Source organism: Haemaphysalis longicornis, unplaced genomic scaffold, assembly GCF_048455015.1.
Source record: "Haemaphysalis longicornis isolate Haplotype H1 unplaced genomic scaffold, Haemaphysalis longicornis Haplotype H1 scaffold_4, whole genome shotgun sequence".
Classification (NCBI taxonomy): Eukaryota; Metazoa; Arthropoda; class Arachnida; order Ixodida; family Ixodidae; genus Haemaphysalis; species Haemaphysalis longicornis.
In genome coordinates, this window is record NW_027526361.1 from 134,689,775 (window position 1) to 134,710,381 (window position 20,607).

The 20,607-nt window shown below is 45.5% G+C and overlaps 1 protein-coding gene across 2 annotated transcripts in view; it reads right to left on the bottom strand.

The window, feature by feature from the left end:
* Positions 1–20,607, bottom strand: part of LOC144179405 (acetylcholinesterase-like) — a 49,007-nt gene that overhangs the window by 24,069 nt on the left and 4,331 nt on the right. Inside the window, exons 2-3 of one of the 2 annotated variants that reach the window (XM_077707750.1) lie at positions 18,776–20,266; positions 13,961–17,319 (exon numbers count right to left, since the gene is read on the bottom strand). In XM_077707750.1, the coding sequence (XP_077563876.1) occupies positions 17,178–17,319; positions 18,776–20,266 (1,633 nt within the window). In that variant the 3' untranslated portion in view covers positions 13,961–17,177. Of the gene's footprint in view, positions 1–13,960; positions 17,320–18,775; positions 20,267–20,607 lie in introns of those variants that run through there. The other variant, XM_077707751.1, reaches the window with a different exon arrangement.

Below are 20,607 nucleotides of genomic sequence, written 5' to 3' on the forward strand. Positions count from 1 at the left end.
GCTGATAGTTTTTTTTACTATACAGAGATCTTTGATCGCGTTCTTCAAAACTGCAATTATATTTAGTGCAGCTGCCTTAGTTCTTTGTCATATACAACAGCACAACAAATAGTTTTTAGTCTTTCTTTTCCAAGACAGCATTTATGTGGAGCATCGTCTAATAGCTCGTTATGCTTGCTGTGAAAAACATTTCGCATTTATCAGCCTTGATTAGTTACGAGAAAAAAAGATATTTTTAGTATAAAAATAAGTAGAGGTGGCATTTGAAAGTTTGAAACCTGTTTATTAATCGGAGTGCTCTCGCGAGTACGTTCAAAATTGCGTTCAGCAGACAAAGATAATCTTCACAAAACACACACTGGCCTTGAACTCTTCTGCTATTGTGATTTTTGTTGCCAGTTTAAGAAAGATATGTTTTCTTCGTACATGAAATCATTGCCTCTCAATAAATATCTCGTTTTAGTAGCGCTGTGTCATATTACGCTACTTAATCGCCATCGTGAAACCATTTATGAATCGCTTTCATAGCTAACGAGATGGCAATTGGGTAGAACCGCTCAGTTTGTCCTCCATTACTGGCCCGTGCCGGTGCGCACCTGCGCGGGCCACTACGCACCATGCCGCATTTGGGAACAATCCTGGTGCATGTTTACCAAGGACGCTATACAGTAACGCAAGTCGATCAGTTAGCGATAACTAGAGCACGTTGCCGAAGCGGCGCCGCCTGCTGCGCCTACTCAATGTCGCGGTATCTAAAGTACGACGTGCGTGCACGTGAATCATATCATTCAAACGACCCTGTAGCGCAGGGCATCTTGAAAGAAAATGGACCTTTTCCCAGCAGCAATCGGATCATACGCGGGCTGCCGGTCCGCAATTCTTGGAAGGCGTCTCCCGCAAAATAAACAAAGGGGCACCCCTCAGCTTTCCGTTCGGGGAGCGGCTATGCTGTCTAGCCTTGCACGTTTTTCTTTTTTCTCTTTCAGCAGCTCGCGGTGGGTTCCTATGCGTACACCGAATGGAATAGGAGAAATCCTCAGTTCTTCACCCTTTCCGCTCGCCCTCATGAGCCCCGCGGAGACGATCACCCCTTCGCGACTTCTCGGAATCACACGTCAAGCAGCAGGGTGCCCCGACTGTCCCGCCGATTCGGCATACCTCGGCGTGTCTTTTTCCACATGTATATTTCGCCGTCAAGTCGCTCGTTTTTGCCTGTTTCTGTGAGTATCGCCGCGTATGCAAATTTTGGCAATGTCAAAGGAAGTACGCTGAGATGCCGTGCAGGTGCTGTGTACGACAATGCCGGAGCGACTGCACCACGGACACGAAGGTACACGTGTTCAAGTTCCCTAGGGAAGAAAGACTGAGGAATGCATGGATACACGCGGTGCCACGAGAAAGCCTTACTGTCACCGAGAATTCCAGGATAAGCTTTGTTTTCTTATTTGGGTATAGAATTGCGCTCTCATTTAAAGAGGATACACATGCACGTGTAACTGGCTCTCAAGCCGCACTTTTGTATGTCAAGCACCAAAGGCATTGCTTATTGGAGGAAATATTTTTCTAGGTATGCGAACTTCACTTCGCGGATGCGGATATTACCCGTGGAGCCACGCATACAGATCAAGCCAGTGGCCTTCGCCCTCGCGGGTACAACAAGTGTACCCAAAGAACTGATGCCCGAGCCTCGATCGGTATAAACACGCCAGATCCAGTGGAACCGGCGTGTGGTTCGAGACCCGCTTAACCTGTGTGGCACGTCTGAAGCGTGCTATGAGTCGATGCTTTACGCTTCCGAATTCTCTCGAAAATTTGCCGCGGCAACCGTACCTGTTTTAATAGAAGCGCTGTTTGACAGCTCACCCTCTCCGGCCCCTTATCTGCTGAAGAAAATCATACAAACGTAAGGGCTCCTTGGTAATTTGTTGTTCGCGTACATACGTTTTGAGGTTGTAGCTAATGCATTTTCAAAAGTTGTAAGGGTGGTGACGGTTAGTTTTCTTTAGAGCTGTTCTGTGGACACTCAGTGTTTCCCTCTTTTACCTGCTTTTCCAGCATCTATTTTTCAAAAACTTAGTGCGAGCCACTAGTTGAGCGAAGGTACAGTTGAATGATTTGTGCCAGTAAACATGGGAGCGCGCGCCGCTCAGTGCATGCACAGGGCTTTGTAGGGAGGCTGACGCGGCCTCGCAGTCTATGCGCTTAGTGGGCGCTCTCCCTGAAACCGCTGTATCGCACGGCTGCCTGCTGCATTAGTTACGTCATGGATGATAACGCATTCTTTATCACTCAATCGGGCAGCGAAAGTAAACGTTTTAATGCGTTCGCTGGGTAATTTACCGCAACATGACAACGTGAAAAAACAACAGCATCGCTTGTTTGGCAAAACAGGTTTGCATTTGTATTTGAAGGGTGCGGTCTTTATCTGGTTGCTTTTCACAGCTCGGATTAGGATGAAGTTTTTCACAGTGTCCACGAACGGAAGGGCGTTTTCTACTTGTGCTGTGCTGGACGTCGGCAGTTTTTTCAAGTTGCTTCAAAATATTGTGTTATCTTAAAATTTTTTATTTTGCTTTTATATGCTAGCTCTAGCTTCCGAGTTTTGAGCCCTGTGCTAGCCAGATATTGCTTCATTACAGCCGATATAGCACACAGCTTAATATTTCAGTTTTGTGAAAAAAAGAATGTGCCACTGAATTGAAGCGTGACCAAAGTTTTTATTAAGTTCGCTACAGCTGATAATTCGCTATATTAGCGTTTGTTATAGCGTCGTTCATCTGTACTCCCCTGGGCACTTAAATATAGCTTACACATCTTAACAAAATAATATCCACGGGGCTTTCCCTTATAGTTGAAAGAAAAGTCGGTGAATATAAATGTATGCTAATGAAATCTTAGTAGCACTACCGCCATGTCAAATCTGCCCGAGAAATGTGCCCCTTGCATCAGCATGCTCTCCTGCTGAATTTTGTTGATGAATTTTCGGTCATTTCTGTTCGTTGTTTTCGGTGTTAGCACTGCAGTGGGGTGAATAATGAGGTGCTTTTTTGCCTCGTCACATTCTCCAGGAAGGGTATAAAGCCAAATGTTTGCACATTCCAGCCATGCAGCAGACACCTCTCCATGCTGGAATTGATACCATTTTGGGTCGCTTTTTTCTTCTTATCTACATAATCAGAAAAAAATGCTCTGTGGGGTGCAAATTGCATTTACATTAGACGAAGTGATTAGCTGGAGTGCATTTGTTTAAATCTCATGCTGAATAGCCCAAATTAGGAGTTATTGATTTAAACACAAAAAATTGATTTTATAAAAGTTGAATGATGGTTTTAACATAAACTATGGTGACAAAATCGCAAGGAATTACCTTCCAACATCATCAATAACAATTTTGCTCTGTATCCTGTTGTGAAGAGTGTAAGGGAGACTAAAAGTATTTCCAAGTGAAGAAATTGATTCAGGCCCTCTAATTTTTTGAGGTGGTTACAGTAATTTTTATGGAATTTATTTTCAGGATTAATGAAAAAAGAGCCTAAACTTTGGCTACTGATAATTCTATTTGTTTCATTTCATTTGCAGGGCTAAATACAAGAGGTAAATCTAACTAAATGCAGAGAGAAACTTGCGCTTCCATCAAAGGGGGTTAAGCTGGCCAAGAAGAATGCAGCCACTGACCCGTCGCCACAACAAAGCAATTTGCCCCCACCTTAAGTCGCCTGCACACGCAGCAGTTTTTGTAATGAAATGTGGAAGGTAAGTGATGAGGTGTTTGTCAGCGTTTGGGGTGCAGCAATAATTGCTGCTATTATATATGCTTCATTATATATTTTAGTTCATTATTATAGTTCATTATATATATTATAGTTCATTATATATGCCATCCACGTGGTCATAAGCTCAATCCATATATAGCGATATATAATATTAGGCCGCTATATATGGCTTACCAATGTATGGCAACATCGATAAATGGCCACGTCAGGAATTGGGCATATAAGGCCTTATATGGCCCTATATGGCCACATATTCCCAATTCCTGACGTGCCAATACATGGCAATTTTTATATATGGCCATATATCGCATTTCGTAAGGGGTTCGTGGAAGTCGCTTGCCGCCTGCGCGTAAGAATGTGTACGAAGACAGTCGGCAGTGGCGTGATCTCCCCGACAACGGCGACATCGGGCCGAGCACGAGCTGAACTCGTGGACGAATGTCTTGCACCGACGGAACCACGGTGTTTTACAGTTCGTGCCGTTGTGACCTTCAAGATCACAACGAGGGCAAACTCTCTTCACGCCCCTGTGCTCACACTGCACATTGTACCCACGCACCGACAGGAAGTTCGGGATGGACGACTTCATCTCGATGCGGACGAGGCGCATGCTGTACTCAAGCGCGGCCGACTATTGAAGTTCGGGTACTGAATGCTGAGCACCCGGCCGCAAGGCGCTAGGGCTGCCCCCAAGTCTTGGTTGTTCTTGTACCACTGAAAACGGTACACGGTTACGTACACAATCTGGGGTCTGATGCATGTAACTGGGCACGAAATTCAATTCACGACGATGGCAGACACTCATTCAAGGACTTCGCAGCAGCAGCGGACGTGGCCGCGACACAAAACTTCATGCCTCCTTGGTGTTGGAGACCCTTCAGGCCGTGGGGACCCACGACGTCTTCTATGGCATCGATGACGTCGTCAACAGAGGCGTCTTTCGGCACATCAAACTTGAAGCACTGTGACTTCGGAACTGGAGGCCAGTAGTGCACGGCTGCGGGCTGAGGAGAGGCCATCTTGGCCACAAGTCAAGGATGAGGCAAGTCCAGAAGGCAGCAGACGTCCAACAACGCGGAGGGCGGGTAGGAGGAGGAGCCACCCAACGCAAACTTAGGGGTGCCCCGCGAAAACACTGAGAAACGACGAAACCTGTGACGCCCTTCCGGATCAGTGCAACTCCGACACCAGGTAAGTCATGACCAGCGGAGCTCCGACAGCATTATGAACACCGAACGGCCCAGGACCAGGTAAGCCCTTACGAAATGCCATATATGGCCCATATATAAATTATATGTGGCCATATATAGCTATATATGTGTTCATATCAGGCTATAACTTGCCATATGTAGGGGCAAATAGGGCCATATATGGCGTGGTCAGCCCATATATGGCGCCAAATATGGCCACATATGGCCCCAAGTGGAGCCATATAAGGCGCGTTCATCCCATATATGGCTCCAATTACAGCCATATATGGCACCAAGTACAGCCGTATATCGCCTGGTCAACCCATATATGGCGTCTTCTACATCCATATATGGTGATACGTTCTTCGTTATACATTGTGTGGGACACAATGTATCGTGCACCAAGATTTAAAAAAAGAGCAATGGCGTTACTCAACGAATACCTAGTGCACAATGTTTGCAGTACCGTGGAGAAGCGGACAGTAATTTTTTTGTTAGTGATACTTAACTAATTAATTGCAATTAATTATCTAACTCGAAAATTACTATCCTAATCACTGAAGTGTAAATGAGGAACTTGTGGGTACCCATGAGGGGTATCTAACTGTGGTATTTTTAGCGACGAACTAATTGCCTACTTATTTTTATGACTGACAAAGAAAACCCGCGAAATATGAAAAATACCAGGTGATGGACTTCCGCGCGCATTGTAAAGCAGCATCTCTATATAAGCTGATTGAAAGACTGCTTCCCCTGTCACCTGCCCGAAGAGACAGCGCATCACCTTGATAATGGCACACACGGAAGGAGCAGCAACAGCAAGATTTGCGGTGCGCGTGTGCAGATAAGGCACAAACTCGGTCGCGATTTCTTCTCTCTTTCTTTTGTTTATTTCATTCTGGCTAACTCAGAGGCCGCCTGTTTGAGGGCATTGTTTTACGATGCGCGTGGAGGCGCCGTCACGTGGTATGCTTCATATTTCGCGGGTGTTCTTTATCAGCAGAGGCTTCGTAAAGATGCCCGCTAGTCCCTTGATTCAATATTCCATCCAGAACTGAAGAGGATACCCGAACAAGAGGTTCATATAGGCAGAACCAATCCAAACTTTTCAACCCGCGGTTTGATGACATCCAATGGGTAAAATTGGCTTTCGTACAGTGCGTTGTGTTGCGACAGGAAACGCTATCATCGAGGCATAGTTTAATAAAGGGTTCTCGCGTGGAGATTTAAGGCTGCCGCAGGTAACTAAACAATCGTAATTTACCTGTAGGATTTACTTTGGGCTTTGAGGGGCATGTCATAGTATATTTAATTAATTTTCGTTAGTCTTATCCTTCTATAGAAGTGGCGGTTTGATTCACTTGTTTGTTTCTTTAATTCTCACAGGTGGCGCAACCTTGCTTGGCTGTAGACTGAAACACTTTATTTTTGTTTACTCATCTAAATAAAAGTGCGACCGTCTAAAAGCACGTAGAAAAGAGGGATATGCACACGAACCTGTCAAGAACAACCTTATGTACTGCTATCGCTCCGACAGTAAACACAAATGCAAGATGACAGACCTTACGAGGGACATCAAAAATGCGTTTTCTTACAGGTTCTCTAACACTCCTCAGGTTGCTTTTTCCATCGTAATTTGAAGGGTAAGTGACTGAAACGAATAAACATGAACTGAGGTTAGTCCTAATCACTGCTACGGCAATTAAATGATGTGATGTCAGGGGGCTAATAATTAACGCGTTTTCGTTGGCGGGGAGCCATTACACCGGAGTGTTAAAACAACGCAGGTATAGACTGCGAGACAAATTGTGCAGCCCGGCACCAAGCCCACCTGGATAAGGAAAAGTTCCTTCACAAGGTAAATAACATAGGTGTCTTAAAATGAACACGTCTGAACTAAACGTCAATTAAAGTGGGCGCTGAACACTTAGCTTACGCAGGTGCATGTTAAAGCTGTGAAGGAGCGCTGGTCAATAAAGGTCCATTTCTTGAACTTATTAAACTTAACAGTCAAGGAGACAGATTTCAACAGCGTAGGAAGTGCATTGACGATTAATATACTCCTTAATGCGAAATTTGTGCCCAGCGTGAGCTGCTGTCTCCTCAATCACGCAGCTGCGTCTCAGGAAGTATTCGCGCAATCAGCGAACGCTCTGCGCGCGTTGCTGTACTGTTATCTCGCTATACGTCGCCGCCTCTTGCGGCCCCCTTGTGTTGCAAATCGTCTTTCAACCTACCACGCAAATGCCCGTGGTGCGGTTTGGCCACACGCGGATGTGCCTAGCGAAAGTATGAGAGACAGGCAGAGAAACAGAGATGGCGCCTTAGCAGCGCGTGCCGCCCTCGCCCTGAAGATTTCGCCCGCCGCTCCGACGAGCGTCTCGTGCAGGCTCAGCATGCTGCCATCCTCCGTACACTTCCCCACATTATCTTCCGACGCGCTGCTCTGGCTCAGTGGCTAAGGCGTTGTGCTGCTGAGCACAAGGACTTGGGTTCTATTCCCGGCCGCGGCGTCCGCTCTTTTGATGGAGGCGAAAAGCAAAAACGCCCGTGTGTACGAGATTTCGGTGCACGTTAAAGATCCCCGGGTGGTCAAATTTAATCCGGAGCCCTCCGCTACGGTGCCCCTCATTGCCAGCGTTGCGTAGGCGCGTTGAAATGAATGAATGAATAAATAAATAAATAAATAAATAAATAAATAAATAAATAAATAAATAAATAAATAAATAAATAAATAAATAAATAAACAAAGGAATAAATGAATAAATAAACTAATAAATCGATAAATCAAAATATCAAAAGATAAATAATTGAATAAAAAATAGAAATAAATAAATAAGTAAATAAATGAATAAATCACATTTTCCTCCGCGGTTTTCTTCCTGCCTTCGTCCCCTCGTTTACGACGCCGACGCCATGGCCGATGCCATCGCCGCCGCCTAACCCCAGGAGGGGCCGCCAAAGGGCTTCCACAATAAAAGCGCCAGAATGTTTTTACATTAAAAAGAACTTTCACGGGGAAAACAGAAAACGCTATGTATAGTAGTGAAACGAGGCCGAGAAAAAGCCTCATTGCGAAGCACTCAATGTTTGAGGTGGATCATCTTGTGGCAGTTTCATAAAACCTCGCCGTTTTCTCTGTGTATGCCAGACCAAGAGCACGAAATGGCACGCTAAAAGAATGAGAGTCGGGAAACGCGAGCGCACAAATAGCAGAAAATTGGCACAGGATTGATGGAACACCTGTTTCCGAACCGAGGGTCAAAACAGCAATAAATCCTGCGGCAATGACCTGGTTAGTTCCCACAGTTGTGCACGAGCAGTGCGTACTGTACACAGGCCCCTGTGAGCGCACTGCTGTTTGTAATAAATCTGGCGGCAGCGTAAGCTAGTGCTTCAATAGAGACATGGGAATACTTTGGCCGGCAATTCACGTAGTGCCTAACGCCCCCAGCCAAGGTATCGCGCGGCTCGTATCGCTTCAGATGACAAGCAGAGAGAAAAAATGCCCGCAATAATCGCCTCGGTGTTTCCTTTGATACGTTTATCTAAAATCTGATCCCCGGACCACAAGATCCACCCCTCACTTCTTTCAAGCTTTGGCACCTAACCAAGCCATTATTTTTGCAGATTTTTTTGTCCCGTCTTAACGCTGCTTTTTCTGTGGCGGTCGGTTCCATGGCGCGTAATAATAAGTGGCTGTTGGCTGTGATTAGTCTGTAAATTGGATTTTAAGAACATGATTGTTGTGATGTACTAATACTGAACTGTTACACACACAGGCGCAAAAACCTAACACTGTCTTCTCTAAATTTTGTATAATGTTGTGCGTGGAAATGTTTGTTTGTATACATGTATTATGTTGACCGTTGTAATGTTTTGCCCTTCCTGCAATAATCCCTCATGGAATTGGCACTTTGAATAAATAATTAAAAGAAATAAATAAGTAGCGATCACCTCCCGTTTGCCCGAAAAAAAAACATTACCGCCACTCAAAATTTCCATGACGCGTGAAATGGAGTTGCTACAGAGGCTACGGAGGCGTTAAAGGTTTCTCCCAACTGAATTCTTGTTTGAAGTAAAAAAAACGTGAAAAGTCTATCGCTGTAACGTTGTAAATCAAACATGATTAATTAACCCGCTGACGACAAACTGCGACAGAGGAGTCGAGAAATGTGGAAGGCCTTTACTCAATTTTCTATGTCACTGCGGTGCTACTCACAAAGCCTTAAGGCAGCTATGAAGAGAAAGTACAAGTTCGTTTTATTCGAAAGATGTGTTTTATCGTGTCCCCAGCGCTTGCGCGGCAGCCAAATGATGCCGTATTCACTGATAAATGAATCAATTTGGGTTAAAATTTTGATTCTCCCGCCATATCTTGTGTTTTGGTGACGTCTGAAATGAAGTCATAACGGCACGTATACATACGAAATTCCACTGCGCCATTCGGCTCTGCAGCCTTGCTTGCCGTCAAAACTCGCAGGTGGCACTAGCATACTCACCACTCCGCCGTTGCTTTGTTTTTGACCGTAATTAAACCTGGCTTGTTCTTGTTGCGGTATAAAGTAATCGCTTCATCAAACATGGGGCATGCTTGACAAACAGGGTCACGTAAGGCTGCATCGCTTACACCACTCGGCCAGCGCCGTATAAGACATCTCCAAAGCGACGGACTGCTGTGCAGCTAAAACAAGCATAGTGCGCCCAGTACGAACACCAGTGCGCATCGGTACTTCTATGTTTACGGGTATTTTCCTAACTTTTGTTGTTTGCCGTTGTAAAATGGATATGCATTACATTTAGGCGCAAAAAGCTCTGTCGGTAAGCTTTAAGCTCTGCCTAATTTGCGTTTGCTTTTGCCCGCCTCCGCCAATCGCAGAGCACGCTGCTGTGACATCATAGGTTCTGTTGCTGGGAATGAGCTAGTGGGTCTCATGGCTATTCCCTTTTTTTCCCTAATTATATAGCTTATTTGAGCGAAATTCACGTTAAAAGTCGTGTCAGTATGATTCTAACGAGGTAATCTTTTGAATGAACCAAACATGTGTCCAGTCTTCATGGCTCCTTTAATACACCCGGAAAATTCTATTGGCCATAGTGTGCGGTAAGGAAAAGGAAACACACAAGGATTAAGAAGCAAATTTATTTTTGTGTGTCATTTGTACCGCAATGATTAACTGCCGACAATGCCGATATCCACAGGTGAGTTATGATATCGCCATGATATCTACGATATCATGGCGACGTGTCGTTACGTGCGTATCCAAGTTCTAAAGTAGCGTTTTATTTTATATTTAGTATCTTGTATGTTGAGCGGGACGTACTGCTCCAATACAAATGACCGCGAGATAAGTTTGAGAAATTCCACTGGGCCTTGTGAAAAATTAAAGCCGTTCCACTCAATGTGAAAGGTGTCGGAAGTGCAGAGCAGTGATTCGCTATATTGCGTGGTGGCGCCGTTATCCGCTCACTGCTACCACCAATCAAGCTCTTCGCCGGCCTCTCTCATGCCTCTCTCCATGAATATGAAATTCGATTGATTGATTAATTGATTGATTGTAGGGTTTAACGCGCCGACGCAACGCAGGCGATGAGGCGTGCCGTAGTGGATGACTCCGGATTAATTTTGACCACCTGGGGATATTTATCGTGCGCCGAAATCGTGATCGCACGGGCGTTTTTGCATTTCGCCTACAAAAGAAAAGCGGCCGCCGAGGCCGGGAATCGAACCCGCGACCTCGTGCTGCGCAGCCCAGCGCCTTGGCCACTGAGCCACCGCGGCGGCTTGATGAATATGAAATTCGAAATTCCCGCCTTCGCATTGCTCGTGCCCCCTGACTGAAACTGCGCCAGAGGGAGTTCTGTTCTTTTTGTGCTTGCTTTAATTTCGTATGCTGGAGCGGTTTTCCTTCATTTCAAACTTGCAATTTTTTGCTTGCGCGGCTGTAGTTTTTCCGCGCCATTTCGAACCCGCCATATTTTTTTGCGGGGCCGCATTCCTCGCTTACTATCGTAAAAACCAAAGCAACGAGCGTTCCTCACTAAATGAAAACGGGGCTGCCGGTTATATGGACAAATTTGCCTGAAATATACATGCAGTTTTCTTTGCGCTAAACAAGGGGAGATGTATGACAAGCGTCAGCGGTTCACGAGGTTCTAACGGTTATGACTATTTAAACCGCGTGGTTTTCGAAGCGTCAGCGTGACTCCCTGACGACGCTACACCAGGCTCTACTTCGGTACGTTATCTCGCTGCGCCGCCTGATTCCGGCAGTCGCTTGACGTCGACCGTTAGCGAAATACGACCACAACGCGACCCCATAAAGTTCTCTGCAGTTAAAAACTTAGCGGGCACGATGGCCAATGCTTGAAATTTCATTGGCTGGCGTGATGCTGGGAGTCAGTAGGAATTGACAGCCGAAGGTTAGGTTGGAAGGGGGGCTATACCTGACAATGCTGGGTTAATGTGGAGCAGTTAATGAAGGCCCTGCTGGACGAAGTGAGCGCCGATATGCGTGCAGCAAATCGTTAGGTTGCGTAAACTTCAGGGGTGTGCATGACGCGTTCATTGCTGACAAACGTTCATTGGCAAACGCAACTTCGCCAGCATGCGGCCGCATACAATAAAGAACTGAGGACATTTTAATCGGTAAAATCAATAACAAAACAATAAAGGAGACAGGACAACCTCTTGTCCTGACTCTCTAGCCTGTTGGTCTATTTTAGCACTGCAACCATGTCGTCAAGTAATCACGAAGTCACGTAGCAACAAGTTCTAAATAAAGGCCACGATTAGTTTTTGAAAACAGTTGTCATTACTGCTATAGCACTCCAAGTACGCATATCGTTGCCGCAACGCATTGCTACTTACGCATTTCAGCGTTTGAGAGGTCTGGTAGAGGCAGCTACAGGACTTCGTTGCGTGCGGAAAATCGTCTTACTCCCAAGTTGAACCTATCACCGTTTCGCTTGCAGTAGACGTCCAGCCTAGCGTCACTGAAGAAGCCCCAGACGCACCCTGGCGCGCATGCTGCGAACACTGTGAGTATGGTCACGAGCTCCAACGCCTTGGTGTATGAACTGCACAGCGGCTCGGAGATTATCCGGATTATCCTGCAGCACGGACCTCATGCGTAGCCTCGTCGTCGCGTGATACTTTCACGGCGTTAATCCATTCTGTACCCGCCACATTGCAACGATTCACCGCTGTATGCGACCACATTAGCGCTATAATCCATCTTCATAGGGAAAACTGTTTCGCCTGGGCACATGTCGAATTTGCTAGACGCTAATATGATAGCGAAGCATTCACTTTTCGGCCCCAAAATATAATGTTGCTTCACTGGTATGTCCATATAACTGGCGACATCGACTGGGCGCAGCTAGCTCCTAACCTAAACAGCTCCAAAACCGTAACCAGTGGAGTATAAAATCGCAATAAGTACAAAACAATCAGCTTGTTTACTCCAGGAGGGCTCAAACTAGCCGCGTCTACCATTGCGCAATCGAAAGAAACGAAGGAATCCTTTTTTACCCCTAAGCCCACTTAATCTGTTTAAGGCCTGTAGAGAGGCCTTCCAAGTTTCATAGACTCCGGCATGAACTGCCCGTAGAAAACATCTAGACGTCGGCAGCTCTGCAGCGCTTCACGTTTACTGGTCAAGGGTAGCTAGGAATGGCCCGCAGCTTCTCGTTTAGTCTTAAAGTTCTACTGTTAACCAAGAACCCAAGTTGTTCTGCGCAGTCGTCCAACCGGCTTTCGTTATTTATTATAACACGAAGGTTAAAGTATCAAGGTTCCCATCAAAGCTCTCGAAATATATCGATCACCATATAATCCAGTATGCCATCGCATCGTTCTACGTCGTATCCCTTGAGACAAACACAACTAGAGTCGAATAAACTTGAGAAGACTTCGGTAGGAGGTTTCTGCGGTCGTTTTCTTGCTATCAGGCATCCATAGCAGAAACCATCTGCTTCCGTTCACAACTGTAAAGAAGCAAGCATCACTCCACGGCACTGTCACAGACTGAATATTTGTGGAAGGGCGCTCATTTCTTTCAGTCATCCCGTTCAGCTTATTGTAGTATATACGCAGTCGTACTGAGCGTTCGTTTTTCAGCGCCAAAGCCACAAGTGATGACCGACGATTTCATGATGGCCAGATCACACCGCTATCGATCACATCATCGAGGGCATGGCTAAGCTGCCTTCTTGCATGGGGACTTGATGACCTACGCTTAAACCAAAAGGGTCAAACATCGCGCTGCTTCCAGCTGTCAGCGAGTGCTTGAGCGGAAAATTCCCAGTAACGCTTAACACGACAGCGCTCTGTTATACGTCTATTACCTCTTACGACGTGAGTACGACTCGGAGTGAGTTTGGGAAGTCGGGGAGAGTGATTAGCACGCCATCTTCTTGGTTGGTCAGGATATGGTAGGTGAAATGATCCGTACCGGGAACATTTTTCTTTTGTTAGTCGCCGAGAGCTCGCTGCAGCTCGATGAGTTCGATATCCTAATCAAGCTTCAGATTAGGGGAGACTGAGTAAGCCCTATGGAAAGAGGGAACGTTGGTTTGTAGGCACTTGGCTACGAAGCAGATTCAAATTTTTACCTGTGGTGATTGTGACTCGCACGCTTTCGAAAAGTTGAAGCAAGTGCTCCTTGCCAAGTGATTGGGAATAATCTGCCGCACGTTGCGCAAAAACGGCCATTCTTTGTTGGAGTTTGGAATTATGGCCCTGCAATTGTTTGTGCGAGTGAGGTGAGATCCCGCAGATTCTCGCAAATCGAGAAGATTTGCACCAGCACACGGGGTCTGATAGGTATTTGATAAGCTGCACTAATAACCTCATTTTTCCACAAATAGCCTGGCTATTTCGGATATGAGGTGTAGGTATATAATCATAGACGTGTTGATGCCCCAAAACGCCGCATATGTAAATCAATTTTTGGCAAAGAAAGGATACTTTATTAAAAAATATGATTCGGGAAATCTAAAAATATGCCGCGCATAGTTAAGCAATCTCGGTCCTACAACACGAGTAATGTTAGCCTAGGGATTCGTCTGTGCTAGTTCGAGCAAAAGCGAGTTTGTGTAGTGCAGGTTTCCGGAACGGTGCAAGAACCAAATGTCCGCGCACATAGAAGGTTACTGTTATAGCACCTGCAAATCTCACATGCGCCACTACATCACAGGTAATTGATGTACGGGCTCTTCCAAGTCAATACAAGACGCAGGTGATTATGCGTACACTGCTGATACACCGATTGTGCATAATCGACAGGCTTGTTCGCGCAACGTGCGGGTATTTGTATGTAAACAGAGCGCAACAAAGTCTTCATATATTATAGGTATACTGTTCAAAATATTAATTAGGTTTTGACTAAATGAACTGTTCATATATGTTGAACAATTTGCAGAGCAACATTTCTTTCTAACTAGGACCTCAAACTTCACATGATCTTTAAACTCAGAAGTTTAGAGGCAATATACAACGTATTTAAATACGCGCTTCGGTAAGAGCACCGAGAGAAAAACTAGTCGCCCTCTAGTGTTCGAGGCACTGTCTTCGCACACGCGTCCGAGAGGCAGCGCCTTTGAAAAAAGGAGACTTCTATGAAACGGCGGCTCCACTACCTGGCTACAGATTGGGCAGCCATCCGCAAAACCGCTAAACTGGTTGACCTTTTGGTTATTTTTGTTACTGTTACTCGTTCTTTTCTGCAATCAGATCTGTGTTGAAATTTTCAATCATGTGCCAGCAGCGCCTATAGGGTTCGAAAGAGAACAAAACTTCCCTAGGGACGTGTCTTCTGGTGCTTTCGCGCTCAGTTAGGTATTTTGCTGTTTTGGTAGGACCCTCAAGAAGAAGCGATGTTCACAGAAGTTTTCAATGAGTATGTATACAGCAGCGAATGTGCACCTGAGCTTCTCACTGCGTGGCAAAAGTACTTGTGTAATCCTCTCGCAAATCGGGTCCGATTTTTACGCTTGTTTTTCAACCTGGAAATTTTAAGAGCACCGGGAATATGGCTTATAGCACGGATCGACCTGTCCTCCTATCGGGAGACACAATGCCGCGCAATAAACCTATTCAAACTGGAGCCTTCCTGATTCAAATGGTGACAACATGATGCAATACGCTATAGACAGAGAATGGCGTTCCAGAAACGGTGCGAGTACACATACACTTGGAACCCTACTGCTTCTAATGCGGAGGGCTCTTGATGTTTCGTTAGATGCACTTTCGTATTGGTGCGGGGCGCTCCACATGCCGTTGTGGGTATCGCGGCTCATGACCGGTTGTAAGCATTGTGAGAAGATGCTAAAGAGACTCTGCAACCCTTCTGATAAATGCTTTCACTCTTTCCTTCGCGTTTGGAGCACTGCGAACGCTATAGAGATGGCTAGCACAGAGCCGCACTGCGTGATGGGCATGTAGCAGCTATTGAATGCGCTCATTGCTGAGACAGAAGTACAGTCGGCTAATAGCTGCCTCACCACTCTAATGACGTAATTCCAATGGTCTAAACAGGCCAGGCGTGGGAAAGAGAGAAAAAAATCTTTTGATCAAGTCGATATATCTGATTGGCATAACGCATTAATGTATGGCTGAGGTACTTTGCGACCCCCTAATCTCAGTACTGAATTTGCTATCACTACGTTCTGCAAGCAGTTAAGATTTAGAAAAAGCTGTAACAAAATGTCGCAGGGTCCTTTTAACCCCGAAAAGAGTCAGCGTAGTGCATCGAATTGCCGCGTAACAAATTGCGCCTGTCAGAATTCTTTCGTAATCTAACAACCGCCATAGATTCGAGCTGGGTGGTAACTTTCCATTCCGTCTACAGCAGCATAGATTCCCTGCGTTCAAACCGCAAAGCATGAATCAGAGCCGTGATGGGATGCACATTGCCCGTCACAATCTACAACTTACTGCACCATATATTAATTTAGGGCGTCTTCGCGCATACATTTCTCGTTTCTACAAAGAAAACAGGTAAGCCGCCTCAAACCCAGGAAGGCACAGTAGAAAATTAAACTTCTATGTCAAAGAGGACGATCGAACGGCAGACCCTCGGCACATTGTTGTGTCGTCGTACAGCCGCCAACAGAGCCCCGCCGCTGCAGCTACGCTACTAGTCGGGTGCCATTGCCGCACATACATTGGATACGAATGGTCACAACACACTATTTCTGGTGCCGGTCGTGAGAGCCAAGCGCAAGCAGAACAGGGTCTATATTCCACTCCATTTTATATCCCTATACGCCGTTGTATATGTATCTATATGTGGCTGAAGGTTTCATCTAGATGCTCATCAATATATGTTTCATTTCTTCTGCTGTCAGCTGCATTTAAGGAAGATTCACGGTTACTGTAGCTTCCCTAAAAAATTACCTTTAAATAATGGCACGAAAAGTCGTATGGTTTGCTGCCTTTCCACCAATTGTGACGCTCGTCTTACATGAAAACATAGTTTTGACTTTGTAATTCTACACCACTGAGAGCAGGCCATAGGGATGTTGGCACATCATTGGAAAAAGAAGCGTCACGGACAAAGCCTCTTAAGGGGATACCTACACATGGTGCTGTGCGTATTCCTCTTCGCAATATTGGCAACAATGATCGCAGCCGTATGTGTTCAGTTGTTATTTAAAGAATGCTCATAATCACTGCTTGTATACACTGGGTAGCGAATTTCTATTTCTTAAACAGCGCTGCAGCTACCCTTCCTCCAAACCGGAAAACAATCGATACGCTGGTAGGCTGCACACTGCACGTAATGGAATTAAAATGACCCAACCGCTGCTTACAAAAGTAGGGTACGAATTTTGATTTAAAGCATTTCAACGCAAAAAATCCCTCCACTTGACAAAAACTCCTACGATTTAGTGGACTTTCAGCAAGCTGGGGGAAGACTGCCAACATTTTCCAATTATAACGGAAGAAAAACAAATGTAACGGAAGGAAAACAAACAAAACAAGTCAATACATAAATGAGGCTTTCAAAGAACACTACTGACCGACATGTTTCTCTTCTGCACAAAGCGTTTTTTGGATGTTTTTGTTCACTGTTCTTGGAGGATCATGAACAAACATGGAATTGAAAATGTATAAAAGCAGATATAAAAGCAAATCCCGAACATCAGCTCGTGAGAACTGCATACAAAGAAATCTTAGTTCAGAAAAAGTAACTGTTTGCTTGACACACTACATATAGTTTCTCCACAAGTCACACTCGGTGTTTTCAGAGTAGTCAATGAGGCTGTAGTTATTCGGCTGTATCCATAAGAAGTTCTGCTGCTTGGAAGAAAACTTCGGCCAGTCAAGCCCGTCAGGTGAAAGTGGTTTCCTGTTGAGGGAAGAATAACACAGCTATATACATAATCTGCTCCCATAGAAAGGCAGAAATATATCACCGCTACGAACGCACACATTGTGGGAAAGCTTTCTACGTGAGATCTTGCTTTTTGTCGGGTGGTTTCTTTCGTAGTTCTCTTTCTGTGCGTTATTTCTGTTTTCGTCTGCTGGTTTTGCCGTATGCGTGCAGAGGAGGCCCGGTGAAGTCGTTTGTCGGTCTTGAATGTAGTTTTGCGTAAAGTATTAATCTTTTTACGAACCATTTGATTGTTTGCCAGTAATATATTTTTTTGCTTTCATCCCAGTTTGCAGTTTATTGCCAAGCCACTGGTTTTGGATGCGTCATGGGTGATCTTTGGTAGGGGGTTGCGGATCACAGTGTAAATGAGTGCGCTTTGTTTAATGTGAATTTTTTTCGTTACGACCTAAAAACTGATCAAGTGATTTTTACTGCACATGCTGCAAATATGGTGCGAACGTTTCGTTTTTTTTTGTTTTCATCGCCAGTGCAAGAACTACAATGAGCACAGGCAGAAACGAAGCGTTTGTTAAAATAAACAAGAAATGTATTATTTGGCTTTGTAAACAACTGATTTTTGACTGTGTAAGGTACGAATAACACATCTACTTGGCACCCACCCAAATCGGTGTACTATTAACTTACCATATCTAAGTTGCTAAAGTTGCAACACTTTTGATCGCTTCATCTACTCAACGAGATTGACACTACTGTAGCGGTTAAATGAAACAGTGAAGCCATAGAGCACCGGCGAAAGAAGCTGAGTGATTGCGCTTTCGGGTTTAAATGAGCTAGTGCTTGAAAATTAATATTTTTACGCTAGAGTGTAGCTGTATATGTGCTAACATTTGCTATTATTCGTTGTCACGACGATATCCGGATCGCACAAAAGTATGCCCAGGAAGTTACGAGGGCACGGAATGCTCGGGCATTCAAAACAAAACATGCAGTAGTACAGAACGTGACCACCAAACGTTTGCGCCCTTCTCTTTGCTGAAAACTTAGAAACGCCGAGTCCTTTTTAAATAAATAAACCGCAGCTGCAACCTGTAGCACTGGTATCATTTGTAGAGTTATGTGCGATAATGTTCAGATTCCGGATTATATTGGGCAAACACGAAATTCCGCCACTAAGCCTCGACGAGATTGATTTCTTCTATTCAGAAACCTGCTTTATTGGTTGGTTATCACACAAAACGTAGGGTGCTGAAGTTTCTTATTTATGTGCAGGGGGTTTACTTACCACGAATAAGCTTTCCGGGTTGATGTCAAAGAAAAAAAAACTGAATTTCACAAAGTGGCACTTCATTTGCGTTTAGTGTAGTACCATTTGCTGCTTGTTCAAGGGCCTGACAAGCTGACACTTCTCACCATACTAAAGAACAGGAAGGGGAAGCCTGATTTGCGACAGCCGTACATGCTTGCTTACCCATTTCGAGCGAAGGACACCAGGACATTCATCGTGTAGGCACTGAGGTTTCTGTCCTCATCGGTGTAGTTCCCAATGTCGAGGAATGGGACGCCAAAAAAGTAAGGGATCTCTTCCATATGAGTAACCTTCACCCACTCCGGATACATTGACTTCTCAGACCGATGGCCAAAAATCATGCCATAAACGGTAGCACGTTTCTTCGAGTGGTTCTCGGCAAAAAATCTTGTGGGACAGACAAAATTTGTCAGACCAAAGAAGTCAGCTGCTCTCTGCCGAAACGCATACTTGTCGCTTGACGTCGCATTATTCAGGTAGCTGATGCCCAAGGAAACAAGTTTTTCTTTAACCCAATTGCGCAGGTTATTTTCGACAGCGACTGTGAACTCATCCGCCGGATAACTTGTTAGGTCATCTTCTAGAAGCGCTCTATCAGGTTGCATGATGAAAGAAAACGCGCCCTCGTTTGCAACGACGGACAACATTGTGTCAACTCGGCGAACAAGCCCCTTTTTGGTCGCAATAGAGGGAAGGTACGGCACGTATTTGGTGTTGAACGTTGGCAGAAAAGCCAGGACCCTCGGCATTGTCACGTTCTCTGTCGCACTCGTTATATCTTCAGCGAGCTGCTCACGGAGACAGCTGAGCACTTTATCCGGGTGCGTTGTAAGGTCTTGGAATGCGTCAGCACAGCCTAAATGCCAGGCAACCTTATTGCCTGTTCCGATGCTCTCGAACACGGAGTCGACGTTCACGTCACTGCTTTCAGTCCCACTCATGAGGAAGGCACGTCGGAACAGGCCAACGCTGTGCGGTGACATCATGTGAAGGTGAATGTCCATAGCTCCGGAACTCTCGCCGAACACGGTGACAAGCATCGGATTTCCGCCGAAGGCAGCAATATTCGACTGCACCCAGCGCATGACCAACAGCTGGTCCCAGAGAGCCACGTTCCCCGGAGCTCCTTTATTGTCGGCATCTAAAGAGCCGAACATGGCCGAACGGAAGTTTGGAGAGACGACAACGACGTCATTAAGTGCGACCAACGCGGAAGGATTGTATCTGGTTTCATAGGCGGATCCTAGCTTAAACGTTCCACCGTAAAACCAAAGAAGAACTGGTAATCGCGCTTTCTTTGATGCATTCGGCGTCCACACGTTCAGGTAAAGGCAATCTTCTGAGAGATTTGTAGGGATGACGAAAACCCATGGAACGCGCGGTTGCATGCAGGATGGCTTCTCGCTGGTTGCGTTGTACGTTCCTTGCCATGGTGGCTGGGGTTTTGGTTTCAGGAAGCGCAGGCTGCCCACAGGTGGGATGGCGTACGGGATTCCTAAAAATGTTGTGATTTCCCGATCCATGATAGTATGTGATTCGCCCCGCACGAGTCCGGCTTTGGTTTGGACGACGGACGAGTGAACATTCAGTACTGGTGCGAAAGATAGCACCATGAAGATGATGCTCTTCCACTTGGCTCCAGTGGGCCGTCCACTGCACAACAATGTAAACAAGATTTTGCAAAAATAAATTTCGGCAAAGTGCTTCCCAGAAGCCTCAAGGGTTACTGTCCAAAACTGGGCTGTTGATTGTGTTCATTAAAATGTGGTAGCCTCTGCATCACAGGGTGGTAATTTTGTCGCCTTAACTCTTGAAAGGGCACCGCAAGTAAAACGCTATAATCACTGCGGAAACAATATATATCGCCAGAACAGAAGTAAACTACATGATGTTCGGTCTGCAGCACATGCACACTATCCACTGTGTCCGCGACGTTCTTTACGCACCTGCATCAGGGTTAAAGAGCAAAATAACCAATACCTGCAACAGCAGGA